Source organism: Lytechinus variegatus, chromosome 6 (genome assembly GCF_018143015.1).
Source record: "Lytechinus variegatus isolate NC3 chromosome 6, Lvar_3.0, whole genome shotgun sequence".
Classification (NCBI taxonomy): domain Eukaryota; kingdom Metazoa; phylum Echinodermata; class Echinoidea; order Temnopleuroida; family Toxopneustidae; genus Lytechinus; species Lytechinus variegatus.
This window is the reverse complement of record NC_054745.1, coordinates 15,695,881-15,714,177: the sequence shown is the minus strand read 5'-3', so window position 1 is coordinate 15,714,177 and position 18,297 is coordinate 15,695,881. Positions and strand designations below refer to the sequence as shown.

At 36.6% G+C, this 18,297-nt stretch overlaps 1 protein-coding gene across 1 annotated transcript; it reads right to left on the bottom strand.

Annotated features, from left to right (window-relative positions):
• Positions 1–1,767: 1,767 nt before the first annotated feature.
• LOC121417580 (uncharacterized protein PF11_0207-like) lies at positions 1,768–18,033 on the bottom strand. Its single transcript, XM_041611315.1, has 8 exons — positions 17,917–18,033; positions 13,131–13,303; positions 12,677–12,778; positions 10,324–10,425; positions 6,233–6,334; positions 5,408–5,509; positions 4,537–4,638; positions 1,768–2,240 (listed from the first exon to the last, which is right to left on the bottom strand). The coding sequence occupies exons 2-8, from the start codon at positions 13,264–13,266 to the stop codon at positions 1,768–1,770; spliced, it is 1,119 nt and encodes a 372-aa protein (XP_041467249.1). The 5' UTR covers positions 13,267–13,303; positions 17,917–18,033.
• Positions 18,034–18,297: the final 264 nt, after the last annotated feature.

Below are 18,297 nucleotides of genomic sequence, written 5' to 3'. Positions count from 1 at the left end.
TCATATTTTTTAGGCGTCGAAATAGCCCAGTCTATTTAGGGTTAAAACATTACCCTATTGAAAGCTTTTAAGCTAAATCTACCTCACTACATGTAAAGTCCGACCTCTCTTTTCCAGACACGTTGGGACCCGCACCAATCTGGATGAGGGATTTATCCGAATCTGGGAGACCAAATATCGAATACGCGCAGCTGCCTCACAAATTGTAGCTACATGTAATCTATTGTAGTGGGCCTACAGACAGTATTTCAATGCTGTCAGTACAAATAATAGGCTTTTTTTTCAGAAATGAAATCGAGAGGTTGCCAAAACTCTTGGATGATTTACCTGCTGAAATGATTGAGGAATACATCGAGCATACCGTGAAAGAAAAGAAAATTACTCGATGAAAGTAAGAGTCTAACGTAAGAAATTGGATCATCTTCGCAAATTCAGCCATTGTTACACAACTGTATGTTCAAACATGATAGATTGCGATGTCCGTATCCTAATCAAAGACTAGGCATTAGGCCCGTTTCGGGTACACGGGTACACGTGTACACGCACGGTCAAGTCAGTGCACGTGTACTAAATTCCATCACCGTGTACACGGTAGCATCTGCATAAACAAGCTCACAGCCTCACATTAAATCTTAGTTCTCAGACACTGCACATGTTTTAATTACTAATATGTCAACATATTTCAATTAATCCAGAGTGAGTTCACTTCCAAAATCGCCAATTTAATCCACATTCTTTCTGGAGACTCACGTTTTTGTACCACGAAATCGGCACGAAATGGGTCTGCTCCGGTCTCAAAAGCTCGAAAGCGTTACTCAATTACACTCAGAGTCAATTTGAGAATCACAAATTGCGATAGCGATCATCGCTACAACTTACGTGTTATACGCTCGCACACAAGCCTACAAACAAACGCTCTTCAAATTGGCAACATAATAATGAAAATTAATCGATAACTTCAGTTACACTTATTCTGCAGCGATCTGTGCATGCATGTACGGTACAGTATACAAAATGCGCATCCACCGAGCGTCGGCGATAGCTAGGGCCCTGCACTGATTTTCTTTTGCATTCTTTATTAATTTAATGCGCTGCTAAGCCGAGTAAACTTTTAATTTGCACCAATTTTTGTGGATTGATACTTCAAACTTCTCAGGTAAGCTTTAAAACCGTGACTTAGGCTATATAGACCCCCTTTTATGACATATTGATGCGGGTCCGTGTCGACATGAAAACAGAACTCGCTCTCACAGTGTTTACAACGTGTACACGTGTACACGACCGAAAAACACGCCGTGTACACGTGCATCAAAAATGGACTTTCAAAACGGGCCTACTAGGCATGAGCATGAAAGAAAAATTCTGTGGGCCTGGGCGTGCTAGTAAGACAGGCTTTTTTTTTTCAATGATAAAAAGAGAACGTGACGATATAATAAAATGCTTGTATTCTTTCAGTGATTTGGGCAAGATATCTAAATAAAAAATAATGATGTTTCAGACATAGACTATATTAGAAAATGTATAGAATATGCGTAGAAATTTCAGATTGAAATCCCTATTCCCCATTTTCTAGATTAAAACAAAAATCAACAAATCTCTACAACTTTGCATCCACAAAATATTGAGATCTAGATAAGGGGAGGCTGGATCAGAGAGGTCGGAAAAGAGAGGTCCGATAAGAGAGGCTGGATAAGAGAGGCCGGATAAGAGAGGTCCGATAAGAGAGGCCGGATAAGAGAGGTCGGATAAGAGAGGCTAGATGAGAGGCTAGATAAGAGAGGCCGGGTAAGAGAGGCTGGATTTGAGAGGCCGGATAAGAGAGGTAGGATTGTACATCAAAACTTCACTGCGGGCAAAGGATAATTCATTCAAAAAGTCCATCCAGTATTCAAAGTCCTTCCTACCATTCAGCTCCGTTTCATTTAAATCATCTTTACCTGAAAGATTTCCACCCTGTCCAGTTCCTTGTCCACTGTCCTCTAAAGAAGTTGCCTGGGACTGCTTGGGGGCTTGGTCAGTTCTTTGAGCTCTCTCTGTTTGTTTGGTCTTCTGATCACATGACTGGGTGTTGAGATCACCTGATTGATTACCCTGATCACCTGATGATGTTGGATTGGTTTGTAATGGGATGGATTTATCAAAGTCTGTTGATTCAAGGAGATCACCATTTCCCAAGTCCTTTAGGATCGGTTTCTTTTCACAAGGCTGAGGCTGAAAAAGCTCTGAATGGACATCTAATCCTATTTTCAAAAGAAGAGTGAAGGTTGGAAGATATCTCAAGAACTTTCCAGTTAAAAAAAAGAAGTATCTTGTAGGTAACTATTTTTGCTACCTGCAGGTCACCCACATTGACAGTATCTAGCATGCATCTCACATGCAGTTGCCAGCAGAAGTGCATGTGACTGTGATTGGCAGGCTGAAATTATTTTAACATGCTAAAAACCTTCTTGTGGGTGGGTTGAACTTAGGCAAAGGCAAGCACCTACAAGGCTTGCACGGAATTACATGACCAGAGATGCCAAGTTCAAAGACCAGCTATGCGTGAGATTTTCTGAGAATCTGAGTGAGATCACAGACATTGTGTACAATGTCTATGGGGATAGGCTGTGATAGTTGCGTGAAACAGAGATTTGAGGGGATAAACAAGAGTCCAAAATGCATGAGACTTGGTAGCTCTGCATGACTGGGCGTTTTTAGTATATATTATTTTATGTAGTACAAAGTATACAGTAGTGATAGTAATAATATCCCGATCATTATTAATAGGTGTTTGTTGCCATTTATGCCTGGAAGAACCAAAAGTTAACTCAGTGAGATTCATCATATAATGACATCCTTTTTTCAAGCTCAGCACAACTTATCAGACCAAATTCTTATGCCAAGTTACGCCAGTTGCACCACCTTCCGAAAAGCCAGTGTTTTCATGGAATAAAAATATTCTAATATAGAAAATGTTAGTGCCTTACACACTTTGTTATGATTTCGGACATCTTTAACCCTATCTGGGCCGGGGGGGGGGGGGGCCTCGGAGGCCCCCCCCTCAACGAATCGCACGATATTTTCGCAGCACAAAATTGTTTGATCGCGCCGCTCGCTGACATTTTACTTTCAAGTCTTGCGCAACTTTTGAGACCAATTTTGCGTCACCCGGGTACGTGGTTCCGAAATTACGCAACATTATGTAAGTGCATGTCAGACCAAAAATTGCTCAAAAACGTGATTTCGTGTACAAAGTCAATGCAAATTGTGTTTTCAACCAAAATTCATAAATGCATGATTATTTTTAGCTTTGCTGGTCTAAATGTATTTATTTTATGCTTTTTATGATCACAGAAGAGTCCCAAACAAAAGGTCAAAAAACAAAGAAATACATAAGAAATTGCAAAAAACAATATAATACATAAGAAAAAGATTCGATATCGCAATTTTTTTCATGTACACTTGCTAAGAACACCACAAAGAGTTTCTATACCAAAAATTAGTACATTTGGAGCTTTATTTAGGGAGTTAGAGGAAAAAGTATGATTTCGCATACTAATCACGCATAAATTAGCATAATCACTTAATAGCAATTCGCATGAAATAAATCACTATACAATCTTGTAGATTATGTCCCAGGCAACCCGTGTGCCAATTTTCAGCGCGATCGCGCGGTCGACGGCCGAGATCTTAAGGGGGGGCCTGGGATGAACTCCCAAAATACCCCGGCCAAGATATTTCTGACATAATTCATTACTGATAGTCTGATACACATTCTTTTAGAATTCATCGTAAGTGCATGCCAGCTACTGTAAATGCTGTTATTTTCGCGGGAATAATTTTTTGCGCGTCGCGGCATCAAAACATATTCGCGGGTTTTTAAATTCGCGCTGCACACTCCATAATCACAAAGTCACTTCCTTCTTGCCATCTGTGAATGGTTTTAATTAAAATTTTAGCAACGAAATTGTATTTTCTGATCATAATTTTAGCTCTAGGGCGGCATAATTCAGCATTGTTTTGATCTAATCATGAGCTTTTGTGACATTTAGCACTTTTCTTTGCTGGGCGGACATCGGGAAAGGCAAAACGGAGGCGCTGCTAGCTGCTGGCCTGGTACGGACGGCCGAGCACCGGGTAAGGATCGGGGGATTATGGCTATTCAAAGTGCATGGGATCAATCAACAAACACGGGCGATCGACCCAACGTCTTCTCAAAAACTAAACAGATCTAAACACTCACCAATCAAACAGCAAAAGCAATTTATATTTCAACCAAAATCATAATTCAGATACTGATCTGCGACTGTTAAAAAAATGATCGCATTGGCATGCTTTTAGAACAAATTCTCGCGATGCACACGATATTGGAGCTCAAGCTTGCGCTCACGTAAGTGCCGCCCTCTTAAGATCAAATTATGCAAACTCTTTGCCAAAACGATACACGCAATTAAACTGAACCGCGTTTCAACTTTAAAATAGATGCTCATAAATTCGCGCTCGCCGATCTTGCCGCAAAATGCGCGAATACTTCCACTTTTACAGTACTTCACAAACCTCTTGACTTTCTTTCCTCCTCCCCTCCATCATTTTCCTCTTTGATTTCTTCCTTTATAACTTGCACACGTTGCCTGAACTGTGGTTGATTTACCTGTAATCCTGTGTCTACAAACAGAACAAATTGTCACAAAAAAGTTCACAAATTTGAATAGAGGTTTGATCAATGACACAAGTTTTCTCCGCAATTTTTTCTGAGTGGCTTGAACAACATTGATCAAAGAAACTAGTTACTGGGAGTATATTATATTGTCTGTGTGGCCTGAATGACTTTGATCAATTTACATTTTAGTGTCTTTCCAAGTTACCAGCTTTTCGGTCAGTCAAGTTGAGATTACAACTTTTAACTTTTTTTTATATTGCAATTTGCACAATTTTGTTCAAACTTTAGTCTCGACCTCCTCTGATGTTTTTTAATGATTTCTTTTGGGGTTGGAGTCAGATTAGTTTGGAGAATTTTCTTTGACAAGAAAGTTTGCTCTGTGAAAAAGTTGCAGGTTTCTAACACAAGACATTACAGATACACATACTTTTAGAAGTCATCATGACATTGAAATTGAAAAGGTTTTATTCAAAATTATTGCACTTAGTCTTTGCAGCCAAAAGGCTGAATTGCATACAATTTACCGGTACATATACATATAGTGTACAGATTTATAAACATCAAACTTGAGATGACGAAAATATAATGCAACTAAATAAATCATGTATACTAAAAGGGAAAGATGAAGTAAAAAAAAAATAGAACACTTAAAGGAGGTGGTGATTGAAGGATGCTTGATAAACATCGTAATTTAAATTCAAACAATAAAAACATAGTTTTAAGCAGGTAAAAAACACGAAAGACATTACGCCAGCGACATTAACAAACCTCTTGATTTTATTTCCTCCTCCCCTCCATCACTTTCCTCTTTGATTTCTTCCTTTATAACTTGCACACGTTGCATGAACTTTGGTTGATTTACCTGTAATCCTGTGTGTACAAACAGATCAAATAAACAAGGTAATGGGAGTATATGATATTGTCTGTGCGTATTGAATAACTTTGATCAAAAATTAATTTAGTGCCTTTCCAAGTTACCAGCTTTTACGCCAGTCAAGTTGAGATTATAACTGAACTTTTAAGTGGAATGCCTCTGGCAGTCTCAACTGCATCACACGATTCAATATAGCAGCAGTGCTGACTTTGAAAACTACTATAACTCGCACAAGATGTTTAATGATACAAGTTTGGTTACTCTTATCTCCACATTTTATGAACTACACCAATACATTTACAGAGATATGATGGTAATTCAACAAATATCCCCCAAATACATGTACATGGCCAAAGTTCATCGACCTCATTGATCATGTGAACTGAAACTCGAACAGGATGTTCGGTGATACTTGATTACTATTATGTCCAAGTCTAATCAGATCCAACTTTCATGATGGTAATTCAACAGATGGCCAAAGTTCATTGACCTTTGACCTTGGTCATGTGACCTAAAATGCGCACAGGATGTTCAGTGATACTTGATTACTCTTATGTCCTAGTTTTATGAACTAGACCAACATACTTTGGAGACTTTTCTTCGAAAAAAAAAGTTTGCTCTGTGAAATAGCTACAGGTTTGTGACATAATACATTACAGATACACACACTTTTAGAAATCATCATGAAATATGGCATTATGTAAGCTACATTCACAAACCTCTTGACTTTATTCCCTCCTCCCCTCCATCATGTTCCTCTTTGATTTCTTCCTTTATAACTTGCACACGTTGCATGAACTTTGGTTGATTCACTTGTAATCCTGTGTGTACAAACAGATCAAATAAACAAGGTACTGGGAGTATATGATATTGTCTGTGCGTATTGAATAACTTTGATCAAAAATTAATATTATATTTAGTGCCTTTCCAAGTTACCAGCTTTTACGCCAGTCAAGTTGAGATTATAACTGAACTTTTAAGTGGAATGCCTCTGGCAGTCTCAACTGCATCACACGATTCAATATAGCAGCAGTGCTGACTTTGAAAAAATAACTTGCACAAGATGTTTAATGATACAAGTTTGGTTAGTCTTATCTCCACATTTTATGAACTACACCAATACATTTACAGAGATATGATGGTAATTCAACAAATATCCCCCAAATACATGTACATGGCCAAAGTTCATCGACCTCATTGATCATGTGAACTGAAACTCGAACAGGATGTTCGGTGATACTTGATTACTATTATGTCCAAGTCTAATCAGATCCAACTTTCATGATGGTAATTCAACAGATGGCCAAAGTTCATTGACCTTTGACCTTGGTCATGTGACCTAAAATGCGCACAGGATGTTCAGTGATACTTGATTACTCTTATGTCCAAGTTTTATGAACTAGACCAACATACTTTTAAAGTTATGATGGTAATTCAACAAATACCCCCAATTCGGCCAAAGTTCATTGACCCTAAATGACCTTTGACCTTGATCATGTGACCTGAAACTTGCACAGGATGTTCAGTGATACTTGATTACTATTATGTCCAAGTTTCATGAATCAGATCCAAAAACTTTTAAAGTTTTGATTGTAATTCAACAGATACCCACAAATCAGCCAAAGTTCATTAACCCTAAATGACCTTTGACCTTGGTCATGTGACGTGAAACTCATGCAGGATGTTTGATGATACTTGATTAACCTTATGTCCAAGTTTAATGAACTAGGTCCATAAATTTTCTAAGTTATGATGACATTTCAAAAACTTAACCTCAGGTTAAGATTTTGATACTGCTTCCCCCAACATGGTCTAAGTTCATTGACCCTGTTTTTAAAATGACCTTTGACCTTGGTCATGTGACATGAAACTCTAATAGGATGTTCAGTTATACTTGATTAACCTTATGGCCAAGTTTCATGAACTAGGTCCATATACTTTCTAAGTTATGATGTCATTTCAAAAACTTAACCTCAGGTTAAGATTTGATGTTGCTCCGCCACCGCCGTCGGAAAAGCGGCGCCTATAGTCTCACTCTGCTATGCAGGTGAGACAAAAATCATTTACTAACGTAAGGTTACTCTCAACGAAGCCAGGTCTTCCTTCCTATTCATTTGCGTGTACCACCAAAAAACCTGAAACTTTGCCCCCAAGATTTCTACTTTCTTTCTAAAAGATCTAGCCCTAAATCATTTAGATGGGATACAACTTCATTTCCAACATTTCTACGCTATGGATTTTATTTTTAAATATAAGTTCATAAAAAAATGAGAAAAATATCATGGGAAGACGGAAGAGACTTGCCCGATGTTCACACGGCCATCTTGTTTCCTATTGTTCTTCCCACGATACGGACGCTTGCGTTGCGTAACGTTGGGGAAAAATAGAAAACAAGATGGCAGCGTTAACATCGGGCAAGTCTCTTCCGACTTTCCTTGATATTTTTTGATGAATTCTTGTTTAAAAATAAAATCCATAGCGTAGAAATGTCGGAAATGAAGTTGTATCCCATGTACATGATTTAGGGCTAGATCTTTTAGAAAGAAATTAGAAATCTCGGGGGCAAAAATTTCAGGTTTTTTGGTGGTACACGCAAATGAATAGGAAGGAAGACCTGGCTTCGTTGAGAGTAACTTACATTAGTAAATGATTTTTACTCTCTAGAAGCCTCCTGGCTAAGCAGAAGTGCATGTACATGTAAGTCTGATTGGCAGGCTGAAATTATTTTAACATGCTCAAAACCTTTTTGTGGTTGGGTTGAAGGCAAAAGCAATCACCCGCAAGGCTTGCACGGAATTACATGAATTGTCGCTTTTAGTTTTTTTGTTTTTTTTATGTATTACAAAGTATATAGTATATGATAGTCAAGGCTCCACATTAACTTTTTTGGTGGTGGCCCATTCGGGCCACCAAAACCTTCAAATAATTTTTTTTGGTGGCCCATTAGTAAAGTTTGGTGGCCCGAAAAATATAAAGAAAAACATTAATTAAAAATGAATAAAACAAACTGAAATATTCTGCAGTCACTACCAAGTACCACTATTCTTTGTACATCTTGTATGTAAATCGTGCTTGCTGTTATTTTGTGGTAATATATAAATTGTTCTATCATTGTGAATATGAAATGATTGAAAGAGAATAAAAGAATTGTATTGCTCCCAGGATGTGTGGACTTTTAATCTCCGTATAGACACACACTCATAATGGTAAAGTAAATAAATAGTGCATAAAGCAAACTCAGATTGATTTACAAAACAATGATTTTTCCTTCCTTTTTGATCGTAAAACCTAGATTATGCAGGCCCCAAATCCAGTTTATTTTCTCTTTTCCAGCATATTATAGCAGGAGAAAATTACAGAAAATATGCTGCAGAATTAGAACAATGTATAAAAGGGGGAAATGAACAAAAATAATTTTTAGAATAGTATATTGAAAAAAAAAATTGTAAAAATGAATAAGTGAAATATACAAATAAAAAATGAAGAAAAAACAAACAGAAAAAAAATTGAGAAAAAAACAAAAGAAAATGTAAGAAAAATGAATAAGACAAAATTATCAGAAAAAATGGGGGAAATTATTATTATTATTCAGTAGAAACATGTTCTTTAATCAGGCATATTCAATGGGAAGGGGTATAAATGGTTTTATCACTAAAAAAAATGACAGAAAAAATAAGAAAACGGCAAGTTATCTGGAAAAAACAGTGAGAAAATTCCTTCCCTATATTTGACAAAATGATGGAAAAATTCACATTTCATATCAATAAAATGCCTTCCCAAAGTATTTACTTCCTTAAGAGTGGTTTAAGAAGTCATTTATAAACAAGAAAGAAAGAAGCTGTCTATTCAAGACAGCTTCAAAAATAAACCAAATATCAACATACATACAAATGCACATGTGGGACTGTGATGTACTCACCTATGTGTATTAATGCATTTGGAAATCGGTCTTTTTGAGTCAAAAGAGAGGTCATAATTCCTCCTTTTAATGCTTGCAAATTATCAGGTTTCAGTAATATGGACTGTAGAAGGGCATTTCATTGGTGTAAAATGTGACTTTGACGTAGATTTTCAAAGTTCTGGGGAAGATTTCTTAGCAGTAACATTTCGCATCGCAGCTCCCTGAGTCTGAATAGTCTGCTAGCGCACAGCCAGCTGCACTGGTTTCACGCATGCAAAGCTCAGCCAGACATAGGCCTACATACTGTCATGACTGTGCAATCTTTGTGTGTGTGTATTTGTGTGTAGATTAACAAAAAAGGCGCATGACGAATTGACTTGCAATTTGAACTGTAGAAAGTTGATAAATGCATGCAAAATCGGGAGAAAAATTGCGCTACTTTGAAAATTATTGGTTGCCCGATTCGGGCCACCAAAACTTAACATTTTTTCAATAATGGTTGCCCGAGATGAATTTTTGGTGGCCCTGGGCCACCGGGCCACCGCTAATGTCGAGCCTTGTGATAGTAATAATATCCCGATCACAATTAATAGGTGTTTTTTGTCATTTATGCCTGGAAGAACAAAAAGTTATCTCAGTGAGATTCATCATATAATGGCATCCTTTTTTCAAGCTCAGCACAACTTATCAGACCAAATTCTTATGCCAAGTTACGCCAGTTGCACCACCTTCCAAAAAGCCAGTGTTTTCATGGAAGAAAAATATTCTAATATAGAAAGGGTTACTGCCTTATATACTTTGTTATGATTTCGGGCATCTTTAAGATATTTCTGACATAATACATTACTGATACACATACTTTTAGAATTCATCATAAAATATAACATTATGCCAGCTACATTCACAAACCTCTTGACTTTATTTCCTCCTCCCCTCCATCATTTTCCTCTTTGATTTCTTCCTTTATAACTTGCACACGTTGCATGAACTTTGGTTGATTTACTTGTAATCCTGTGTGTACAAACAGATCAAATAAACAAGGTACTGGGAGTCAGGGGCGTCAATCCATTTTCCAGATTGGGGGGGGGGGGGCAAAATCATGAATCAACTTTCCAATGGCGCTCAAACAAACTCAAACACACACATATGACTATATATACATATACACACACACATATCACACCAACAAATTAATGTGAGCAGTAAGCGCGAGATGAAATTTTTTAGTATACTGACCTGATAACAGGAAAAAAGGTGCCTGTTTAGGACTGTTTGAAGTCACTCATGAGGAAACATATCTCACTACACAAATAATGCGAGTGCCAAGAGTGAGCTGAAATTTCTTAATATATTCTGATCTGAAAACTTGATATTCTAAGCATTTTTGGTACCAATGATTAGGATGGGTATCTAAAAAAAATATGTATATACGCGAGCGCGAAGCTCGAGCTGAAAATTTTGATATTTCGATCTGAAAAAAATTGAGTTTAATGGACGTTTTTAATAAAGAACAAGACATATATCCAACAAAAGATTATTGCCGATCAAAGCGGGAGTTCTTTTGAGGTTTAGACCTGAGAACGGGATATTATATTCATCTATTTAATTATGAAAAGTATTGGTTTTTGATACCTTAGTCTAGACCTCCTCTGATGTTTTTTCATTTCTTTTGGGGACATCCCCTAAGTCTGCAGGTCCGATAGTCCGCAGTGTGTGTAAAATTATGATCAGGATATAGTGAGATCAAATGTCATCAAGAGGTCGAATGATACGAGACCATGAGGTTCTATCAGGAGTGGATCCATGAAATGGCAAAGGAAAAGATTGCAAAGGTGAAAATGGCAAAAGTAAAAATGGCAGAGGTAAAATTGGCAGAGGTAAAAATGGCAAAGGTAAAAATGGCAAAGGTAAAAATGGCAGAGGTAATACTTTCTGGCAGAGGTAAAAATGACAGAGGTAAACATGGTCAGTCTTAAGCCCCAATGGGAAAAAAATTCAATATCCCCTCCATGTATACAGTAGATTAGATAAGAAAGGTTCTGAGAAGAAAATTGGAATTATGATGTTTGACTAATGGCCCGGGGGGGCCACTTACATTGACGAGTGGATACCATGCGCGACCAAAAAAACACGTAAAAAGGATGTCTTTTTCACGATAGAGCACGTTACGTACGTAACGTGATAAGGGTGTCAAAAACAAAAATAATGAAAAAAGGGTATCTATTTCGCTAGGAAGATTACGTCTTTAGGGTCGAATTTGCAGGGATGATAAAACAAGACTAAAATGTTTTATAAAGGATGTCCGTTTTGCCCCAACACTTCGTGTTTAGAGTCCGATTTGCGCGAGGTGTAGAAGGTGGGGTCGTACTGAGCCAAATAAGCGGTAAAGCCGACGACCGAAGGACCCATAACAATAAAACATTCCTGTACTTGTCTAGGGGTTCATTTCAGGGAATATTTGCCAAGAGTATTATCGTTTTGTTTCCAATACTTGTTAAGGGTAGGGTTTCACACGCCAATACTTGTTAAGGGGTGCATTTTCAGAATATGGAAATTACGTGTTTAGGGTGCTTTTCGAGACCCCATGGTCGCGCATGGTATCCACTCGTGAATGGAAGTGCCCCCCCCCCCCCCGGGACTTCTGGAAAGGTAACATTTTTAACTGATACTCTTCTGCACCAAATTGATAACACTTGAGCTGGTATTTCTTACTTTTTCCTGGACTAATATGCATGGCCTTCTCATGTAAAATCGCTCTTCTACTATTCAAATTTGAAGCACACTTTTGATCCCAAGTATTATACTTAATTCAGGGGAAATTCACACTGACAAAGTTTATTGTAGAAATAGCAGAAAATAATTAAAATGATGTTGGTGAGGGTTTTAGGGAATCCATCAAAGATTTTAAAAGCTATTACATTTACAATGTCACATTTTAACAGTGATGTCATTTCCGAGCAGCTTTTTCCCACATATGGTGGAATAAAAATATCTCACTATATTCTGATCATAATCTTACACACACCGCAGACTATCGGACCTCACCTGCGGATTAACGGACCTGCAGACTATCGGACCCACAGACTATTGGGCTATAATCTTTTTGGGTGGAGTTCCCTTTATAATAGTTTGGAGACTTTTCTTCGAAAAAAAAAGTTCGCTCTGTGAAATAGCTACAGGTTTGTGACATAACACATTACAGATACACACACTTTTAGAAATCATCATGAAATATAACATTATGCCAGCAACATTCACAAACCTCTTGACTTTATTTCCTCCTCCCCTCCATCACTTTCCTCTTTGATTTCTTCCTTTATAACTTGCACACGTTGCATGAACTTTGGTTGATTCACTTGTAATCCTGTGTGTTACAAACAGATCAAATAAACAAGGGAGTATATGATATTGTCTGTGAGGCCTGAAGGACTTTGATCAATATTCAATTTACATTAAGTGGCTCTCCAAGTTACCAGCTTTAAGGCCAGTCAAGGTGAACTTTGAAAAACATTTTTTACTATTGAAATTTGTACAATTTTGTTCAAACCTTAGTCTAGACCTCCTCTGATGTTTTTTCATAGTTTATTTTGGTGTTGGAGTCTGATTAGTTTTGAGAATTTTCTTTAAAGAAAAAAAGTTTGCTCTGTGAAATAATTTGCAGGTTTAATACCAGGATAGAATCATCCTTCAACAAATAAAAAATGAAATATACCTACCAAGATTTATCATCATCTCATAGTTTTCTTTGACATTCTTGATACATGTTCTCTCATAAACGCTGATCTTTGCCCATTCCTTGGCTGTGAAGTAAACCTGGACATCTGAATATTGATCCATCCCTGGAAGGGACATGGTGATTAACTTCCAACCCAATGGCACAAAGACTTTCCTGTGATATGCATCAAATAATAGAAATAATTGTGAAAGTTTAAATAAAATATGAAGTGTGAAAGTTTGCACTGAATAGTCGAAATGATTGTGAATGTTTCTATAAAAAAATAGAATTGTGAAAATTTGAATCAACAAATAATTGTGAACCTATGCATCAGAAAGTAGAAATAAGTGTGAAAATTTGCACCAAATACATTAGAAATAATTATGAAAGTCTGCATAAAATAGTAGAAATCATTGTGAATTGTAGCATCAATAGTAGAATTGTGAAAAATTGCATCAAATAGAGTTTGTCAAATTTTGCATCAAGAAATACTTGCAAAAGTTTGCATCAAAAAGTACAAATATTTCAAAAATTGTGAAAGTTTGCATCAAATCCAAATATACATGTAAGAAGACTTAATAATTGAGATGGCCTTGGCCTAAAAAAAATTGAGATTGTCAAATTTTGCATCAAAAAAATACTTGTGAAAGTTTCATCAAAGAGTACAAATAATTCAAAAATTGTAAAAGTTTGCATCTAATACAATGTAGACAAAATAATTGTGAAAATATGCATCAAGAAGACTTAATGGATTTAATGAGATGTCTTGGCCTAAGAAAAAATTGGATTTATGTTTCAAAATAAATTATGGATTTTCAATTTTTCTTTTTCTCTACCTCTTTAAAAGACATTGTCGCTAGAAGTAGGTTCATTCATGCGAAGACATCGAATGCTAGACAAATTCTGAAAGTGATTATGAGGTTGCGATATGCAAGAAATGTGAATGTTTCTTCCAGGGTGACCAGACGTCCCGTATTTCCAGGGATTGTCCCGTATTTTGCTCCTTTGTCCCAGCGTCCCGACAAACCCTTCCGGGACACCTATTTGTCCCGTATTTCAGAATATTGAACAAAATGTAGTCAATACATTTAAAAGTGACAAATTTTCATGAAATAACCAACAGATGACGAAGCAGAGACAACAATTAAATCGATAACTGTAAACTTTTGCAAGTTCTGCGGTGATTTTCTTGCTAACCCAATACAGTACATTGTAAACGAACTGGCCTCCTATACCCGTGTATGGCAGGCTACTAGACTAGCTATAGGCATGTAGGATCAGAGGAAATTCTCAATGGTGCAAACAATCTCACATGATAAACAGTTTTTCTACCAAAATAATCAAAAATCTGCGGGAAATTCTTAGTATTATATTATGGATTCTCAGATTAATGATTAAGAGATGTAATCGGAGGAACAAGTTATTGTTTCAGCTTTCGTTTTGAGCTTTGGTGTGGACGATGCCGTGATGTTTCATCTATTTTTTTTAATTTGACAATATGTTTCACTTTGAAATTTTATTCATTTCTAAAACATCTTACTTTTAATTTTTTAAACACATCTAAAAAAAACACCACCAAATAACATTATGATTTTTGTTAAATGATTGGATTTTTTTGTTTGCTTGAAGTTTGAACTTTTTTCCTCTTTGTTTCTTTTCTACCCTATCCTTCCTGCTTGCCCTTTTTTGTTCCATCTCTTTATTTCCTATGTTTCTTTCCTGAACTTTTTTTTCTCTCCCTCTGTTCATTTTTCCTTCCTTCCTTCTCATCTGACTTTCCTTCTTTATCATATTTCCTTTTTTTATTTCCTTCATTCTTTCTTTCCTTAAAATGTCCTTGGCTTCCTCCTCTCCTGTTTCTTTTCGTTCTTTCTCTCCTACCACTATTTTCTCTTTTCTTCGTTCTCTCCTCCCTTCATCCCTCCCTACCACTGCTTACAACTTGCCCCGGGGACCTCGACACGTCTTCGTTAACGGGCTGCCGCAGTAAGGGTACAACTAGATCTACATGTAGTTGAACTACAACTTAAAGTACTACAAGTCAACAACCTCACGAAATATCACTCATTCAATGAACAAGGTTATAATATAACCTTGTTCTCAGTTATATCTCCATGTGTGGCAAAATAAGGGTGGCAGTGTTTGGCTTATTTTCTCTTTTTCTTTGGGGCAAATGCTTGATTTTTTTACACTGACAGTTTTCATTACACCTATAGTTCATACTTGGCTCTTATTTCAATTTGATTCTTTAAATCATTTTTTTCTTAATTAAAAATAGAGATCAAAAAATGAAAATTTTCTTGCCATATTACTTTCCACCAATAGAGGGCGTACACAAAAATATGCCCAAAATTCAAGTTTTTGAGCGCTCTGGTGAATACAAAAATTATTCCCAAGTTACTAATGGAAAATAAATTGGAACTGTACGAAATCATTAAAATATCTCATAAGTGATATTTTAATGATTTTTTAAAGTGTGTGCTCAGTACAACATTGGCATACCATAGTCCTACCTGTAGATTCCCCACAGGCAGGGTGGTAGCACTCATTCAATGAACAAGGTTATAATATAACCTTGTTCTCAGTTATATCTCCATGTGTGACAAAATAAAGGTGGCAATGTTTGGCTTATTTTCTCTTTTTCTTTGGGGCAAATGCTTGATTTTTTTATACTGACAGTTTCCATTAGACCTGTTAATTCATACCCCCGGCTCTTATTTAAATTTGATTCTTTATATCATTTTTTCTTAATTAAAAATAGAGATCAAAAAATGAAAATTTTCTTGCCATATTACTTTCCACCAATAGAGGGCGTACATAAAAATATGCCCAAAATTCAAGTTTTTGAGCGCTCTGGTGAATACAAAAATTATTCCCACATTACTAATGATAAATAAATTAAAACTATATTGAAATTAGTAATTTTGGTCACAAAAGTGATATTTTAATGATTTTTTAAAGTGGGTGGTCTATACAGCATTGGCATACCATAGTCCTACCTGTAGATTCTCCACAGGCCAGATGGTAGCAGTGAACAAGTGGGTGGTAGCAGTGAACAAGTGCCCATATATATTGTACACAATGTCTGTGATCTCACTCAGAATCACAGAAAATCTCACGCATAGCTGGTCTTTGAACTTGGCATCTCTGATGCAGATTTTTACACCGTACCGTACATCACTTGTTCACTGCAACCATCCTGCCTGTGGGGAATCTACAGGTAGGACTATGGTATGCCAATGCTTTACATAGCACACACTTTGAAAAATCATTAAAATATCACTTTTGAGTTTTGTGACCACAATTACTGATTTCCACACAGTTGCAATTTATTTTGAATAGTAACTTGAGAATAATTTTTGTATCCACCAGAGCGCTCAAAAACTTGAATTTTGGGCATATTTTTGTGTACGCCCTCTATTGTTGGAAAGTAATATGGCAAGAAAATTTTCATTTTTCAATCTCTTTATTTAATTAAGAAAAAAATAATTTCAAGAATTAAATTTACATAAGAGCCAAGTTATATGATGAATGCCTGTAATGAAAACTGACAGTGTAACTTAAATCAAGCATTTGTCCCATATAAAAAGAGAAATTAAGCCAAACCCCCGTGGGGCCCGTTTCTCAACACATGGACAAGTTAGTCATATCTTTATCCACCAACCACGGAGTTAGTTCCAATCTTACTAAACCTGTTTCTCGAAAGGCTTCCTAACTAGAATACCTTGATATCGATACTATCGGTAACAAGAGCAGACAAGACGTAGCCTTAGTCACACAATCCATAGCATGATTTTCAAAAATAAAAATTATGACAAAATTGTCAATATTGTGATGAATTGGGAAATACATCTTTTCAAAATAATAGCACGGGTAAATTATGCATCATACATATTTAGGCCATGAAGACTGGAGCAATCAATTGCTGAGAAAATGAAATTATGAATAATTCATTTCATGACTAAGAAATCACATATGGACGTTGAGATGGGAACCCCCCGGGATATTCAATTTTAATAGTTTACGAAAGTAAACCAAAACGGTTTTCTTTGTAAAATTATGATAATTATACAATGTTTTATGATTCCAAACATCATCAAAATATAGTTTAACATAAACTTTTTAAATATTTGATACCGAAACATACAATTTGACGAATTCTATGCATAAATTAGAGATATAATTTATCCAAATGGTAATAGGGGTCTGAAAACAACGAATACGAGCGTAGTTATGGATGGCCTGACGTGGTAGAATCTTTATCAATTAAATTATTTTACTATTTCAAAATGAATGGTTTTGTGGTGTTTTACCAACAGTTTTTATAGTTTCTTTGCATTACAATTATCATTGAATGCATTATCCCACTTGTTTTGTGATGTAATTTCAACCTCTATGATTGATTACGTAAGATTAAAATTTTCGAATTTCTAGGCACTTTTGCACGTCATAGTCTACCCATGTGATGCCACTACGTCACTAAGAAGAAAGAAGTTGTGACAGGTGCGGAGTTGTCATAAATATTTAGTGAGGTTGTTGTACCCGAACTTGGCAAAGAGGGCTTCGTGAAACGGTTAGCGGACAAGTAGCTCACTATCTCCGATTTAGTCAAGAAGTTAGACTTATGACGGTGTTGAGAAACGGGCCCCTGAGCTCCCGCCCGGGGAGCGGGCGGGAGCTCCCAGGCCCCAGGCGGCCAGGGCCAGGTTAGGTCCGCGGAGCCGGAGGTGATTCACGTCTTACTCTACTGCAGATCTGTAAATTGAAATCATAGTGAAAGAACTCACCAGACTCTATCTTAACTACTCAATTCTCGTAATTGAAAAGATTAAAGTCAGCTATGCCTATGAGAAAGTCATCATTCTGTTGACTGCCTTGGTCTTGGGCGCGGCTACTGTTGTCAAAATGACGCGTCCACTCTTTGTTTCCCTTTCATGATTCGAATTGTATGGATCGCATATGCGGTAACATTAAATGTATGGAAAGCAATTTGTCCAAGAATTAGAAATGCTTTAATATCATACGGTATCACGCGCGTAAAACATTCCCCATACACTTGTGTGTTACAAGGAACTTCTGAAAAATTCATTAAAAAATAAACGTGAAATTAGAGGGTCGAATATTTATTACTATTGGATAGGATATAAATCTGACATTCCATATCTGAC